At 42.2% G+C, this 17,851-nt stretch overlaps 3 protein-coding genes across 3 annotated transcripts; all 3 read right to left on the bottom strand.

Moving 5' to 3' along the window:
- Positions 1–248: 248 nt before the first annotated feature.
- On the bottom strand, positions 249–2,316 carry LOC6585513 (vanin-like protein 1). Its single transcript, XM_002011105.4, has 4 exons — positions 2,168–2,316; positions 1,454–2,111; positions 661–1,390; positions 249–594 (listed from the first exon to the last, which is right to left on the bottom strand). The coding sequence occupies exons 1-4, from the start codon at positions 2,252–2,254 to the stop codon at positions 357–359; spliced, it is 1,713 nt and encodes a 570-aa protein (XP_002011141.1). The 5' UTR covers positions 2,255–2,316; the 3' UTR covers positions 249–356.
- A 1,274-nt stretch (positions 2,317–3,590) lies between these two features.
- LOC6585514 (vanin-like protein 1) lies at positions 3,591–5,656 on the bottom strand. Its single transcript, XM_032732815.2, has 4 exons — positions 5,515–5,656; positions 4,789–5,452; positions 3,955–4,687; positions 3,591–3,897 (listed from the first exon to the last, which is right to left on the bottom strand). Exons 1-4 carry the CDS (start codon positions 5,593–5,595, stop codon positions 3,663–3,665), a joined length of 1,713 nt encoding a protein of 570 aa, XP_032588706.1. The 5' UTR covers positions 5,596–5,656; the 3' UTR covers positions 3,591–3,662.
- Positions 5,657–6,635: 979 nt separating this feature from the next.
- On the bottom strand, positions 6,636–8,853 carry LOC6585515 (vanin-like protein 1). The gene is made up of 4 exons (XM_002011107.4): positions 8,711–8,853; positions 7,991–8,654; positions 7,166–7,895; positions 6,636–7,108 (listed from the first exon to the last, which is right to left on the bottom strand). The coding sequence occupies exons 1-4, from the start codon at positions 8,789–8,791 to the stop codon at positions 6,871–6,873; spliced, it is 1,713 nt and encodes a 570-aa protein (XP_002011143.1). The 5' UTR covers positions 8,792–8,853; the 3' UTR covers positions 6,636–6,870.
- Positions 8,854–17,851: the final 8,998 nt, after the last annotated feature.

The following is a 17,851-nucleotide window of genomic DNA, read 5'->3' as shown; positions in this document are numbered from 1 at the left end:
TACCCAATTAAATATATATATTCTTGATCAGAGCGATGAGCTGAGTCAATATAGCCCTGTCCTTCCGTCCATCCGTCCGTCCGTATGAGTGCGTCGATATAAAAACTAGAGAGATGAAATTTTGCATACATACTTGTATACCATACTTACTTGTTTCTTTTGACATCACCAGTTCTACTTAGCGTCTCAATCTATGACCCCCACTGGTTGAGTTTCTCTTACACTAGTCTAGACAAATCTAGGAAATATAAGTTTTCGTAGATTTATAATGATTTCATCAATATCCTTAAAGTCATCTGACCCTTGCCCTTCTGCTAAAGGTCTATCCCACAGTAAAAATCACAAAAAGATTCCTTCTAATTACTAAGGCTAACTATAAAGAGCACAACGGTAAGCATATAGAACCAGTTGCCACCAAATCGCAAGTCGGCTGCCCCATCGTCAGCGGGCTTATAGCCGCATTGAATATCCTTCTCCGGGGAGTCAATGCCATAGGTGCAAATATCATCGTAGTAATTTCCATAGATTGCGAATGTCAACAGGTTGGACAGGGACTCGCCTTCAGCCAGTGCGAAGCGAACACTCAACAAATGGCTGGAAGAAAGAAGCATTTAATATATGAGTATCGTACAGTTAAAAATAGATCCGCTTTAGGCTCACCTCTTCTCCTCCTCCTGGACAGACCACACGAACTGCGATGGCTCGAGTGGCAGCAGATTGTCCCTCACACTGTTCGGCGTCAGCAGAAACTCATGGGACTTCGGATAGTTGGCCTCAATGAGCAACCGGCTGAAGTTGCGATTTGATTCCGTCGCATTCAGCAGCAGGCCGCAATCCTCAATGTTGGGTCCGCTGCAGGCGAAGATGCCGCAGTTGCGCACATAGTTATTATCCACATCCTGCTCATTGCGCCAGCCATCGAACGCGCCCACTCGATAGCCAAAAGCGCTCTCAGGACTTCCTCCTGCCTGCACTGGACTCCACTCCAGCTCGAAGTGGCAGCACAGCCCTCCATGGCAAACATCCTGTGTCACATTACGCTCCTGCTGCAGCCATACGCTCTCGTACAGCTCCAGATTCTCGTCTCGCTTCATCTTGAAGCCTGAGCTGCTTCGAGCTAGAACCCTCTGCTCCAGACTCTGCCCACGTCGCTGCTTCTGTCTCTGAGTCGAGACACGTCGATGTGACGTAGCAGCCGAGCTGGGATACTTGGGCACCTGGGCCACATAGATGCGACGCTCGCCTTCATCCAGCTTCATTACGCTGGTGATAGTTCCCTTCCGTCCATTAAAGATTCCTGTTCCAGTACTGCCGTACTCCGTGTGACTGGAGCCCGCAGCTAAAAGATTCACATCATTGGCATAGGACCAGCCCAGCTGAACTTGAACAGCTGTGGAAGAGGAATAAGAGATGCTCATTGAACTCAGCCTACTGTTGCACCAATTGGACTCACCTGTGAGAAAAGGTAGCTGAGAAAACCACATAGTAGGAAAGACAAAGTCCCGAATGCCCTGCGTCAGACGCAGCTCATGGGCTGGGGCGTAGAACAGGATATCGAAGCAAATGAAATGGCCGAAGGTCACGTCGAAGTCCGTGTCAAAGCTCACTGACTCCGGCACGAAAGTGCTGTTCCTTGGCTCGCCATACAGATGAACCTTGCGGTATCTGGAGACAACAGTTCCATTCCGGTCGAAGACCACGTTCGTATTGAAGATATTGTGCCCATTTGAGGCGCAAGGACGCGTGTCCTCGGGCGTATCGGAGCAGAGCTGTTTCTCATTGATGTTGATCACAATGTAACTTCTGACATTACGAGCCGCACAGGAGATCTCGACAAGGAACGGTTCATAGTAGCTGGCGAAGGGATCGTCCAGGCAGGGTGTTACCTCCGCATCGGACGACGGCACAAAGCTGGCAGTGCTCAGGCTATTGAGAGTCATCTCAGGAAAGACGATGATGTCTACTGCGCTGGCATTCGGCGAGTTGATCAACTCCAAGTAGCCAGCCAAATTGTCGGCCAGATTCGCATGGACATCGTTCCCATTGGCATGACGGAATTCAACAACGCCGGCCATATAGAAACTCTCGCTGGCCGATTCACCGATCGACGCCTGCGAATAGCCAACTTACGATTAGCCGCTAACGCTTAGCGGGGCTGCTAACCCACCTGCTGACTCAGCCTGATTCCAACAGCCAACAGCAGCAGCAGCAGCAGCTGCGACGCTCTGCTAGCGCTAGTCACATTCTTGGCCATTTGGATGTGCTGTTGCTGCCTTGCTCATCGGCAAACGTTGAACTGGGATACAGTCGGCGATACGGAAACTCTTTTATAGCCAAATCCAAAACCGAAAATCATCTATCTAATCAGCACTAGCAACAACTTGCACTACATTTTTCCATAGTGTTCCTATAGGTCGTTGGGTTAGATGAAAAACTCGTTTCCTCATCAGATGTCCAGATGCGACAGATCTCACTCCATGGCAAAAATGTATAGTCTCACAAATATCTGAAAGTTCCATCTTGAGAATCAGGAATGATATATAAGAGTATTTCAACTTCGGTGCGACAAATATCGTTCTGGTAGCTTGATTTTGCACGCCTTTCGATTTTGCACGCGACAAGAATGTCAATATTTATTTTGTTTGATGATCGCCGACCCGTGCACAGTGTTTCCAAGAAGTATACAAATACCATGAAGCACTCAGAGTCATCAATTGAAGATCCATCTGGGAAGTACTCTCCTTATTGAAAGAACAGCTGATGAGCGAGATATCTAATTATAGAGTATCAACAAACTGTTGTGTAAATCAAATTTTTATAATATCACCTCTTTTCAATGTTTTCATGCGTATAGCGAATGCATAATCTGATAACTCAGCTATTTTTTCGGCGCTTGTACATTGGACAGCCGAGCAAACTATTTAAGCAACGATTTCGATTGGCTTTACCCATATATACACATATGTATGTTGGTGTGTCAGCTATCAGGCTACAGTCCAATTATCCGATATAATGGATTTATGATCGTTACGGGTGTCGATACTCTCTCTTATCTAAGTTTTTTTTTATGGATGTCTATTAACTGTTCTTATCAGTCACGCCCTCTAGGCTAGGGTGGGACCATTGAAAGTGTTCGACTACAGCTGTAATAGCTTCAAAATTTGATATTTATATGGTGCTGGAATAATATGCTAATTATTGTTAGATAAGAGAACTTTTATGATAGCACAATATTGCATGAAATATTAATAGGGTACATATATTTACAGGGTATGTCCAAGTCGACCACTTAGAATTATATGAATAATGCACGGCCTAATCACCTCAGATGAGCTGACTCATAAGAGAGAGCACACTCACTCTTTCTCCCTTTCTAATTCACACGCTCTCGCGTTCTCGCTCTTTCTCTCTCTCTCTCTCTCTCTCTCTCTCTCTCTCTCTCGCTCTCTCTTTGTTATATTCGTTTTATAGATATTGGAATTGCATACTTTTAGACATAGCATCTAAAACTTCTCTCCTAAAGCTTGTCTGATAAATTGAGCATTGTTATCCCTAGAGTGCATTACTTTTTACAAAGGAAAGATCAATAATTTAAGGCAAAGCTGAAACACAAGTTTTTCTCTTTATTGCTTCAAATCTGCAGAGACTTTTCGAGGTACGCTTTACTTGCAAAGATGGAAAATGAAACCAACAGCCAAAACCAACAGCCACGTGCCGAAGGAACGCAGCTGGGCAGCGCCATCACCAGTGGGCTTATAGCCACATTCAAGATCCTTCTCCGGTGAGCCCGCGCCATAAGTACAAACTTCATCGTAGTAATTTCCGAATATAGCGAAGGACAACAGGTTGGACAACGACTCGGTTTTAGCCAGTGCAAAGCGAACATTCAGCATGTGGCTGAAGAGAAGAGAATTAGCTACTCAATATCCTAATGGTCAAATCTTTCTAGCTCACCTGTCTTCCTCCTCTTGAACGGACCACTCGAACTGCGACGGCTCGAGGGGCAATAGATTATCCCTTACACTGTTTGGCATCAGGAGAATCTCTTCACTCTTCGGATACTTGGCCTCAATAACTAATCGACTTAAATTAAAGCGTAATTGGTCTGGGCTCAACATATATCCACAATCGTCAAGAGTAACTCCGCTACAGGCGAAGATTCCGCAGTTGCGAACATAGTTGGGATCTACATTTGGTTCATTTCGCCAGCCGTCGTAGGCACCTAGTCGATAGCCGAATATCCTTCTATTGCCTACTTCCATATTCAATAATTCGTTCCACTCCAGCTCGAAGTGACAACACAGCTTTCCATGGCAAACATTGGCTGTCGCATTTCCGGCGTACTCCAGACTCATCCATGTGGTATTGTACTGCTCGATATAGTCCCGAGTCATCACGAATCCTGAGCTGGTTGTCTGGGTCTTCTGCTCTGGTGTGGGCTGCCGTACATGTTTCCGCATCTGACTAACGGTTCGATGCTGTCGCCTTTGCTCTGTTCTCTTGTACTTGGGGACCTGGGCCACGTAGATGCGGCGTTCGTTTTCAGTCAGTTTTATTACACTCGTAAGAGTTCCCTTCCTTCCATTGTAGATTCCTGAGCCGGTGCTGCCGTACTCTATGCGGCTGGCACCAGCTGCCAAAAGATTCACGTCATTACCATAAGCCCAGCCCAGCTGCACCTGGACAGCTATACAGAAAAGAGTGGGTAACGAAGAGCGAATGAAAAAGAAAATATTATAACCATACTATGATGTAGACCAAATCTTGAGAGTATTTGATCATACTAACCCGTGTAAAAAGGCAGCTGCGAGTGCCATTTAGTCGGATACACAAAGTCCCGAACGCCATGCTTCACGACCAACTCAACGCTGGGAACATAGAATGCGATGTCAAAGCAAATGAAATGTCCGAAGGTCACATTGAAGTCGGTGTCAAACGTAACGACCTCCGGTAGAACTGTTGTGTTCCGGGCCTCATTCAAGTACAGATGAACCTTACGATATCTGGAAACAACAGCTCCATTCCGATCGAAGACCACATTCGTATTGAAGATATTGTGTCCATTAGAGGCACAAGGACGCGTGTCCTCGGGCGTATCGGAGCAGAGCTGTTTCTCGTTGATGTTGATCACAATGTATCGCTTGACTTTACGAGCGGCGCAGGAGATCTCCACAAAGAAGGGATGATAGTATTCGGCCGAGGGGTCGTCCAGACAGGGAGTTGCATTTTTCTCGGGTGGAGGCACATATGTAAGTGAATTCACGCTATTGAGTGTCATCTCAGGGAAGACCATGATATCCGCCCCAGTGGCATTTGGCGAGTTGATGAGCTCCAGATACCCCGCCAAGTTATCCGCGAGATTCGCCGTCAGATCGGTCCCATCAGCCTGACTAAACTCCACAACGGCGGCAGTATAGAAGTCCTCGCTGGCTCGCTCCGCACGGATGGACGCCTGCAAAGGCCAATCCGTCGATTAGGGGAGTCGAAAATCCCATCAAGGCTGACCAAGCTTACCTGCTGACTTATTTGGACTCCAATCAACATGAGCAGGACTAGCTGCCACAGCGTATAAGCTTTTATCATAGGTTTTGCCATTCGTCTCTGTATCTGCTCCCGATTAGATTTGATGTTGCCTCGAGTCTTGGCAAAGGATCGACTGCGCTGTTTTCGGTGGTGGGATGCCTCTTTTATAATATGCGAAACTTATCAATCTAATCAGCTTTAACAATAATATCGTGTGAGAAATCTAACTTATCATAAAATGAGTTATTCTTTTTATCCACAATATGGCACTTGGAAGTAATATAAAAAAAAATATTATAGTTAAATAAAAAAATCTTATCTAGTTATTTCGGCTGTGTCATAAAGTTATAATACAAAGGGGATCGATACCACAAGGCAAAGTGACACATCATTCAAATATTCTTCAGTGAGGTCTTAAGAAGTGAGAAGAGTGCTCTAAACTGAGCGCACGACAGTCGGACTTGCATAGTCTATGTTGAGACATCCGATGATGCTCGTTATGGCGCAGATTGTTGATGTCGACTCTCGTAAGTGGTCTTTCTATGTTTACGTTAATTTACTGGGGTAATTAACGGGGTGAACTGCCCATTACATGGCAGCGTACTCCAGTGTAAGTTCTGAGCCCAACTGAATTCTCTTAAAGCTGAACTTCCATATAAAAGCATTACGCTATAGTTGGGACTCTGCTAGGTAACCAGATCATTTTCTTATATCTGATCTCACTGATCTTCCACAAGATAATATCATAGCTTAATATCGATAAGGTTCATCCACCGTTAAATGGAAAAGCGTTCAGCGCATGCTAAAGCAGTACCTACAAAGCAAGTACCAAGTCTCTAACTCTTGTAGGTTCTTGAGATCGAAGCATTCATACACAAGAGTAGACGGTTATAATTCAAGTTATTCAAAAATCAATATTTTCCAACTTCGCACTTTAAAAATATGATAAATATTAATGGCATACAATTTTTATAGTTCTTCCTATCAGTCCTACCCAACGAAAGTCACAGATAAATAAGCCTAGAGCTGCGATATTGTAAGTTTATGACTGTAATTTGCTAAATAATAAAAAGACTTCAATAGCTTTATCTATAACTCAAAACAGTCTTTGATTAAATCGAGCCACATATATTTTATTAACGGTGTATAAAGTAGAAAGTATAAAATTCTGTATGAAAAGTTTAGTACTTAAGACCTATCCCAAGACTTAACTTCTTTCCATTTTCTTGATTAGGCCTATTCATACTTATCAAGCTATAAACATTTCAAATTTTTAATTGATTTTAGACTTTAAAAAAGCCTGCTCGTCGTATAAATTAAAAAAAAAAAAAGAAACAAATAATCTCACTAATTTCTAAGGTAGAATGCGGTGCTCATAGCCAGAAGCAAATACAGCCAACTGCTGAATAATCGCAGCTCTGCAGCGCCATCGCCAGTGGGCTTATAGCCACATTCAAGATCCTTCTCCGGTGAGCCCGCGCCATAAGTACAAACTTCATCGTAGTAATTTCCGAAAATAGCGAAGGACAACAGGTTGGACAACGACTCGGTTTTAGCCAGTGCAAAGCGAACATTCAGCATGTGGCTGAAGAGAAGAGAATTAGCTACTCAATATCCTAATGGTCAAATCTTTCTAGCTCACCTGTCTTCCTCCTCTTGAACGGACCACTCGAACTGCGACGGCTCGAGGGGCAATAGATTATCCCTTACACTGTTTGGCATCAGTAGAATCTCTTGACTCTTCGGAAATTTGGCCTCAATAAGTATTCGGCTTAAGTTGAGGCGTAGTTGATCTGGGCTCAACATATATCCACAATCGTCAAGAGTAACTCCGCTGCAAGCGAAGATTCCGCAGTTGCGAACATAGTTGGGATCTACATTTGGCTGATTTCGCCAGCCATCGTAGGCGCCTAGGCGATAGCCGAATTTGTTTTTATTGCCTACTTCGGTATCTAATGGGCTCCACTCCAGCTCAAAGTGGCAGCACAGCTTTCCATGGCAAACTTCGGCTTTCGCACTGCCCGCCAATTCCTGATCTAGCCACGTGGTATTGTACTGCTCGATATAGTCCCGAGTCATCACGAATCCTGAGCTGGTTGTCTGGGTCTTCTGCTCTGGTGTGGGCTGCCGTACATGTTTCCGCATCTGACTAACGGTTCGATGCTGTCGCCTTTGCTCTGTTCTCTTGTACTTGGGGACCTGGGCCACGTAGATGCGGCGTTCGTTTTCAGTCAGCTTTATTACACTCGTGAGAGTTCCCTTCCTTCCATTGTAGATTCCTGAACCGGTGCTGCCGTACTCTATGCGACTGGCACCAGCTGCCAAAAGATTCACATCGTTGGCATAAGCCCAGCCCAGCTGCACTTGTAGAGCTTTAATGTAGTGTAAGGAAAAAAATAAATGAGATAGTGATATAAGAATATGAAATACAAAGAAAGCAACGAAGCTAGTAAGATAAAGTATCTACCTGTGAAGAATGGCAGTTGCGAATGCCACTTTATTGAATAGACAAAGTCCCGAACGCCATGTTTCTGGACCAACTCAAGGGTGGGAACATAGAATGCAATGTCAAAGCAAATGAAATGCCCGAAAGTGACATTGAAGTCGGTGTCAAAGGTGACGACCTCCGGTAGAGCTGTCGTGTTCCGAGGCTCATTCAAGTAGAGGTGAACCTTACGATATCTGGAAACAACAGCTCCATTCCGATCGAAGACCACATTCGTATTGAAGATATTGTGTCCATTAGAGGCACAAGGACGCGTGTCCTCGGGCGTATCGGAGCAGAGCTGTTTCTCGTTGATGTTGATCACAATGTATCGCTTGACTTTACGAGCGGCGCAGGAGATCTCCACAAAGAAGGGATGATAGTATTCGGCCGAGGGGTCGTCCAGACAGGGAGTTGCATTTTTCTCGGGTGGAGGCACATATGTAAGTGATTCCATGGTATTCAGAGTAATCTCAGGGAAGACCATGATATCCGCCCCAGTGGCATTTGGCGAGTTGATGAGCTCCAGATACCCCGCCAAGTTATCCGCCAGATTCGCCGTCAGATCGGTCCCATCAGCCTGACTAAACTCCACAACGGCGGCAGTATAGAAGTCCTCGCTGGCTCGCTCCTCACGGATGGACGCCTGCAAATACCCATCTTGAGATTAGCTGCTTACTTTTATCCGAGCAACTGGCTTACCTGGTGGCTAATCCCGGCTGCAGTCGACAGTAGCAGCAGCGCCTGCCACAGCCCGTTAATTCTTGTGACAGTCTTGGCCATTTGGATTGAATATCCCGATTGCTGTTTACTGCTTTAGTTAGTACCTTTCGACTGGGACACAATTGCTGCTGTAGAACCTTTTTATAAACTGAAATCCACCAGCCCAACACATTTATATCTAATCGATCTTGGCAACAATACTGTATACCCTACTTCAGGGTAAAACCAACTTGTGCTAAAGTGTGTGACACATCGTAGTATACGTATGGACTTCTTGATACTCACAGAAAACGGAATTCAAGTGGAGTCGATAGTTTATATAGATATAAAAATATAACAATTAATCTAGTTTTTATAGACCAATTTTCTATTGACTCCATCTACTAGAAATTGTAGAGTATCAGTTAATTATTTGATTATGGAGAATATTTTTTGTATTATTTTTGAATATTGTTTATTGACTGATATTGACTTTATGGCCCCATTTAAGATTTTATAAATGCAATTGGACATATCGAAAATATCAATTTGATATCAAGTAAATACTTTTCGGCTTGTAGATTGGACGCCAGAGCAACTCGATTACGATTCTCCTATGGTCGCGTGAAGCACGCTTCAAGGTACATTGGAATTATCCGATATAATGAAATCATCACACCCCACCTCCTTCTACAGTCAACACATTACGTTATCAAAGCAGTTGTTTTTATGGATCAATATTTACTGTTTTCTATCAATGATATGTGTTCAAAGTTTTTATATTTATCGCATTTATCCGAGTTGGTTTGACTGAAATACATAGTCAGCAATTTTGAACCTAATTTTTATACATTTGGTAAGTTAATCATAGATTTATCCGGCGTTATCATAGTGTGATAAAATTAGGTAAACATAAATTTTGAATTTGCCTTAATTTAATGCATTCGGTTCCTTAACTTATATTATTTTTTACTTTATCCGTGACTATCCGGCTATAGTATTTTACGTTAAAATAGAATAGGATATACTTACAACATATATTAAAGTTGTGGACAAGTATATCGTAAATTATCCAGATTTATCCGGCTGTAAAAATGTGGAACTAAACAAAATACAGAAGCTTATTCGTGAAATCTACGATCTTTAGCTTTATCCGTTTTCATTTGCTTTCAGTCTTATATTTGCAACATATTAAACGTCTTCTATTTGTTAGTATCCGTCTTTATCCATACCCATAATACTTTATATAGTGTATCCGTTTACGATCCAATGCAAATTTCGGCAATTTCCGATTTCCATTCTCGCAATGCTTAAGACCCTTCGCTTGCTTGTTTAATGCCAGAAGGAACTTAGTACACGTAAAGAGAAAAAACACGCATTACTGAACTCAACTCTTTCTTAAAGCTCAGGAAAAATACCAATTTCTGTGCTTATACATATAAAATTAAAAAATAATGTTTTAACATTTCTTGGTCATATATTTTAAATACGAAAATTTACCCAAGGGAGACGAGCCGTATGCACACAGAGTGATGGAAAAAGAGATGGTGAATGGAGGGGGGAGGGATAGGGTGGCTGCTCATTTTGTACGAAGGCTGCCATACAGAAGAAACGAACGGTAAAACACGTTAAAAGGTAAGACGTGAAGGCAGCAATAACAACAACAACAACAACAGCAACGACAACAACAACATCAGCAACAACAACAAAAAAGGCAAACGAAGGCAGCTTCATTTAGGCTTTGGCCCCAGCCTAAGTCCCTGCTCCACATATGCATAACCAAATGCTTGAGCTGTGTGTGTGTATGTGTGTGTTTGTGTGTGTGGTTGGCAGCCGGGTCAGTCATATGTGTGTGTGTGTGGGTTGCTTGCTGCTACTTATGTTTAAGCTTTGTATTTAAGCTTTTTGCACGATTTCCTCTAACAAATGGATTTTCACTTGTTGCCCCCATCTATATATACATATATTACACACATAAATATGTATATATAAATATATATAAGTCAGTGTATGCCTGTGTGTATGTTATGTAATCTGTGTGTCCTTGTTGTCATGCTCGTTTTTTTTTTTTTTCTAGATGCCCTTCATCGACTCACTTCAGTCGTCGCGTGCTGCTGCCACACGTTTTGCTGCTAACAAATAATTTAATTTCTTTGGGGCATCTTTGCCATCTCTTTCTCCGTTTCTATCTTCGTCTCTGTCTGTGGGTTTGTGCGTGTGTTCGCCTTAGAAGTTGGTCAAACAAGCTTAAGCCACCAACTCGCATTTGTGGCTCGAAATGTGCGCCCATCGATGCTTCACATGGCAACCACAGCAAATTTCATATTCCTATTTACAGTTAATAATCTGAAGCAATATCTTCAAATGAAATGTATGATTGACTGGCAACTACCCTGTAGGTAGTAGAGAAGTTGACTTTCTTCAAGCATAATACAAATAAATGTTTCCCCAATAAGATGAATGCTAGAATTCTCTTCTAATAGATTGGAGATTCTAGCTTGAAAACAAAACTAATAGTTAAATTATTATAGTTTATTGAAACATTAATCTTATGGTGCCTCAGTTTGCATAAGCTGTCAGAAATCGAAGAAAGAATTCAAGAGATGGAACTGAGTACCTCGACAGACATAACACTTACCCTTACCGATACCGTCTCCATAGGTGTCTAGGTAATGCAGCTTAAACCTCTTTTGGGCATACATTAGAACTCAAACGGCATCGCCCCCTAGCCCTACCGAACCGCATCTTAACTTAAAGTCTATCGAATGGAGACTAACAGTCGATCAAATATTCTCTTGAACTTTAGCTCTGATACTTTATAACTGGTTCTTTTTCTGAGCTATGCGCCCTCTGTGCTCGATATCTTCAATAGCCCTAAATATATATATATATATTGCATCAATTTTCGTTTAAGTTAAAGCAGCTAAATAAGAGCCTAGAAAAGAGTAAGAGAGAGCGCTTGGCCAGATGTTGTGTAAGCAGCTTTTAGAACAGATTCTCGGGTAAACAGTCCTTAGAAGCTAGGCTAGGTGCCTGATCAGCTGCTGATGAAGCTGCACTGATGGGAGTCAGCGAGACAGGGTCATGAGATGTCTTCTAAGACCAACATTAGTTGCACATTTGGAGACCAATCAGCTTAGATTCCAATCAAATTTTCAATGTCATTTTATAAGATAAGATAGGAGCAATGGCTGTAGAAGTAGGAAATATAATTTGAGATATTAAATTATTTATGGACTTAAATACCTCACAAGCAAATAGATATCGTATTCAATGCGTGGAGTGCCATCGATACCTATCGATAATGCAATATAAATATCCTGTAATTCATTCAATGAAAGTCTGTAAATTTGGAATGTTTACTTAAATCAATTCGAAATGCTATATATATTGTTGATCCAGTCAAAGGCAACGTCAAAGGCCTTAAAGCATTTTGCTTCCCATTTTACTCCGGTAAAGGCATTGAAATTTGCATTAACTCGAGTACGATGTGAGCTTAATATGAGGCAATAAACTGTTGTTTTTTTTTTTTTTCTCTCCTGCCTGCAAGCAAAATGGGTTAAGGCAGCTTAACAGGCAGTTGACACACACACACCCGCACACTCACAACCACACACACACACACTCACAAGCGCAGCTGAATCAGTTGAAGTGAAGGCATTTTGCATGTGAGGCAACTTAAGTTGACATAATATGCACACACGAAACCCCATCTTTGTCATCGTCATCGTCATCGTCATAATATCGATATACACACCTTATGTGATAGCTGGAATGTCAACTCTGACCGCGGGCGCTGCCAGATTTTTGTCTTCTTGATTAATTGCAGCATGCGACGGAGCTGAAACCATTTGTTAGAGCAACGAGCGAGTGCTGCCCATTTACAGCCACGCCTCCCGCTTCCGGCTACCCAGCCAGGGACAAACTAAAAATATTATTAATGATGGCAGCTCTGGCGGCAGTTCTCAGTCTCTCAGTTAGTCTGCATTTGACATAACTCATACGATGCGTTGTCTTTCCTCTGCCTGCTCGCCCCCCTCCCTCGCAAAGCTGAGATTTATGCGTGTTACCCAAGGGAGTTGGGCATGTGGCCTGCGGTATGCCCGTATATGTGTGTGTGTGTGTGTGTGGGCTCTGTGGTGTATTGACTGATTAATTAGCAGCTCTTAATGCCAGCAGCAAACGAATTGCCGAATTATGAAGCTTCACCGTTTAGTCAAAACCCACAGAGAGACAGAGACAGAGACAGAGCGAGAAAGAGAGAGAGAGAGTGCTTTGAGTGTGTTTGCCTAATCCATGCTCGTAAGCTCTGCGAACTAGCTTCGAGACAAGACTTTAAGCCACTTGACATGTGTTTACTTCCATGTGTGCTAAGACTCTTCTAAATAGCCAACAGTTAGACAGTCAAATGGACGGACGGACGACCGGACGGACGCACAGATAGGCAGAAGATAGCTTAACTTTTCATATTTACTTTGACATTCTATTGCTATGAATGTTAAGTAGAAGGCTACCAAATATGTGCGATACTATATCCTATAGATCTCTGTGGCTGTGATTTAAGTTATCGATAATTCGACATTTATTTATAGTGATAGATAGATGGGAAGATAGTTTAACTTTTCATATTTACTTTGACATTCTATTACTATAAATGTTTACTATGTATAAGGTGACCAACTATGAGCGATACTATGTACATATAGCTCTATATGGCTGCGTGTTAAGTTATCGATAAGTCGACATTTATTGATAGTAATAGATAGATGAGCAGATATTTACATTGACATTCTATTGCTTTGAATGTTTACCATAAGGTGACCAACATATCCGATAGCTCTCTGCAGCTATTGTGTAAGTTATCGATAAGTCGACATTTAATTGTAATGTGGCTATGAATATTCTCCCTCGTGCCGAAACTGTGAATGTCTTAGCCTAATTTCTTCTCAAGATCAATCGTCGTCATGGCTATTAGAGCCTAAGCAACCTATACCAGAAGAGTTTCAGCCTGAGCACTTATATATGATATAGAAGCTACAGAGTCTAGTTGAAATATTTCAGCCTGACGCTCAGAAGCTCATCCGCGAACTGGAGCCTAAGCCCAGACTGCCGTTTGTGTACTAGAAGTAACTTTAATGGAACTATGAATCCATTAATTATGAAATCCAGAAAAGCGAATGACTTGACAGAAATATATATGTAGTTTCTCCTACAGTAAAAGTTTACTTAAAGTCAAAGATAACCCTGCTCTCTTTATGTGATATGACGAATCTAAAGGTTTACTGAAGTTGATTAAACTTACTTGTGACCTTTTAGGTATTCTTACCATCATTACAACCGGTCTAGTATAGCACAGACTGTAGGATATCTTCTAGTCGATTTGTAATGGTTCACTTCATTCTGCTTCCTGCTTTCTTATGCTTATAAATTGACTTTCTCCACGAGCACATTTCATCTTTTCCTCCACAGATTATGCCAACTTATTCCAGCCGGGCTCTACCTTTCTCTCTTTGGCTCTTTCTCTCCTTCATGTTCCCTATTCACGTTATATTTTTCTACATTTCCTCTTCCATATTTATTTGTCTCTTTATTTTATTATATTTGATTTAATTAAACTTTTCGCAAATATATTGCTTTTTTTGCAGTCCCGGCCATTATTTAATGTTGATTATCAATTTGCTCCGGCATTTTTAATACACACACACACACGCACACACTCAACTGTTGTCTGTCTATCTTCCACACACGCACACACACACACACACAGTGATAAATATATACTGGGAAACCAATAAAGCGCTCGAAGCTGAGTTCATAGCTCGCTTGTTGTGCCGTTCCGTTCCCTTCCGTGGATGAAGAGGCTAGCTGATTTATAGACATATGCCTCAAAGCGCCGACCTGACCTGACCTGACCCGACCCAACTCGACGCAGCTCGGCGCAACGCGACGCGACCCAACTGGACCTACACCTGCAGCTGGCGCTGTGAACTGGACCCGAACCTGGGACCCGGCAGCTGAAACTTTTGCCCCAACATATGCCTCTCGCCAGGCGTTGTTTAATAAGTTTCAGCTAAGTGGACAGCGGACCGATGGTGGGCGGGGATATGGATATGGGAACAAACTACTCGTAAAGCCAAACGATTCGCGCTTGCCTTTTGCTCCGTTTGAGATTTATTGACATATAAATTTAATACCTACTACCCAAGCACCCGACTGCCGAAAGTCCAGGCATTGAGCGCCGGATGAGCAAAGTTTAGGAACAGTTGATTGAATGCGCTTTACTGCTTGGATTTCCGTTAGTAAATTGGAAAAAAAAAAACACTAACTATATGCATATATATTTAGATATATACATATTCATTTATTAATAGAGAAGTGAACTGTGTATGAAGGCGAAGGAGCGCTTTGGCATCAAGTCGACGAATGCACAGATTTCGTATTTAGTTTAGGCAGCAACGGTTTTAATTTTCAATTTCCCTGCATGCATAGCTGGGCATTATTGAAGGACGCCAACAACAGCACTTGCTCCACACAATTTACCACGACCATCATACACACACACACCCGCAGACACAGACACAAGTACAGAGAAAAGGAAGCTACAAATGGGAAAATTGGTAAAAATTGATTGGAGCAACTGATCTACTTGCACATACCCTGTAATCAATAGCACGGCCATCTTGACTAGCTGAGGAGAAAAACATAATCTCTTATGGGTAGGTGAAGAATTCATTCGTGCATACGTTAGACGAACGGTAGAAAGATCGATAAACGATAAACGATAAATGCACCGACAATCAAATGGCGACATCAACGGATATATGGTCGATAGATCGCATACATTTTTCTAGCAATTCATAAAGCTATTCACACACCTATTCATGTGGCTACCCTGTATTTATCTATTTATGTCCTACCTGCATAGACACCCATGACATCTATCCATAATAATCTATATGATCTGTTATCTATCATCTATCAAAAATCTATCATCTTTGACCTATTATCTATCATTTTTGATCCGTCATCTACCATCTATCATCTATCGTCTATCATCTAATATCTAATATCTATCATTTACCGTTTATTATCTATCATCTATCATTTATCATTTATCTTTTATCATATATCATCTATCATATATCATATATAATCTAGCATATATCATATATCATTTATCATTATCACATATCATATATCATATATATAATCGATGATCTATCGTCTATCAGCTATTATCTACTATAATCTACCGCCTACTCTCTCTTATCTATTATATATCATCTATCTATCTATTATCTCTGATCTATCATCTCTCATTTATCATCCATCTTTTATCTCGTATTATCGATCACCTGCCATCTATCATCTATCCCCAATCATCTATCATTTACATCATACCCCATTCGATTGCTTGCGTAACTGCAAAGTAAATTCAGGGAAAAAAGAACCAAATTGAATGAAATGACAGCAAAAAACGACTGCAATTTCCTGTGGCGCAGGTTTCGCTTTTCTCTATATATAACTATATAAAATTCTCTTTCTATTTCCTACCATCCCACTCTCACTCTCACACTCTCTGTCTCTCCGTCTCTCCCTGCCCATGTCTCGCACTCAGACTTTTACCTATACTCTTTGATTAGCATCAAATTATGGGTCATTCATTCATTCGCATATTCGATTTGGCATTGGTTGACAATAGTCTGAGTAACCAGGACTCGACTCGACTCGACTCGATTCTAGTCGACTTGCCACAACTTCATTATCAGTGCAATGATAATGAGCTTTGAACATTTTCAATGTCAAGCATAATGAAAAGTTTTGCACTTGCAATTTCTTATGGCTGCAAAAAATAGAAATCGTTTCGTTTCACTCTCACTCTCTCTCTCTTTCTCTCTCTCTCTCTCTCCCTTCGTCGATTTCACCTTGACGCCGTGTCGCCTGTCTGTTTGAATAGAAAGAATCTGGATTTCTTTACGACATTAGTTCGACTCAATTTTGCAGTCGAGTCAGCTGCACAGCCCACACACACACACACTCGCACACTCACACACACACATCATACCCAAAAGCAATCCAATCGAGCCGTATCGCCGCCTCGTAGCATATCGAATGGATTGAAAATTTTGGTGCCGAGCACAAAAGCTTTTGCCGTAGAACGCATGACAATGTCAGCTTCAACTATGAATGCCAGCCAGCCTGCCGTGTCTACCAGAACAGGAGCGAACTCGAATTGGACAAATGAAATTAGTTAACCAAGTAGGGGTAGAGGATGGAGAGAGTGGGAGAGGGAAAGGCAGAGTCACTCACAGAAACCTCTTCGACTTTCAACTTTGGTTTGAACTTCTACTTCTGCTTCCTTGTCAAGCAATTCTTCCACGGCCCCAAAACACAAGTCGCCCACTCTAAGCCGCTCCTGTGTTCAGAAGCTGCCAATGCAGAAACCATAAGTCAAGCTGCACGGCGACAGACAAGGAGGACGAAAAAAGAAAAAAAAATAAGATACGAAAGACGACAAACGACAAGTCGACTCGAAATCCAATTCAATTTCTTAGCTCATGAAACGCCGCCAAATGTCGCGACATTACCGAGCAGCCCAAAAAAGGAAAAAAAAAAAAGAGCTCAAACCGCTGCAAAAACTCAGCCCAAGTTAGTCTTAACCCCACAGCGTCAACCCCTTCCACCCGCCTGCCATCGACAGTCGCAATTCAATGCAGTTCAGTTCAGTAAATATTATGCTAAATTGAGATAATTTGTTGCCTGATACTCACCACAGAAAGAGAGGGTGCAAGAGAGTGAGACATAGAGCGAGAGAGAGAGAGAGGGGGGGAAAGGAGGGTAGCGTGCGGTAGAGGCAGTGAAACCCTAGCGAATTGTCGTCCTTCGCATGCTGCGTCCTTTCGCACACACACACACACACACACATAGACAGAGAAAGGGAGTCGCACGGATGGACAGACTGGCGGACAGACGGACGGACAGATTTGCATGTAAATTCGTTCGCGTTTTATAGTCGCAAATTTTTGCTCGATTTTGCACATTTTCTAGATTTCTATCGTAATTGGCGGCTTGTTGTGGCCCATTCACAATATTTAAAAAAAAAGTAAATGAAAGGAGAAGAGAGCAAAAAAAAACTCCCCA

This window comes from Drosophila mojavensis, unplaced genomic scaffold (assembly GCF_018153725.1).
Source record: "Drosophila mojavensis isolate 15081-1352.22 unplaced genomic scaffold, ASM1815372v1 contig_136, whole genome shotgun sequence".
In the NCBI taxonomy this organism is placed as follows: Eukaryota; Metazoa; Arthropoda; class Insecta; order Diptera; family Drosophilidae; genus Drosophila; species Drosophila mojavensis.
The sequence above is the reverse complement of the archived record's forward strand: the minus strand, read 5'-3'. Positions and strand labels throughout refer to the sequence as shown.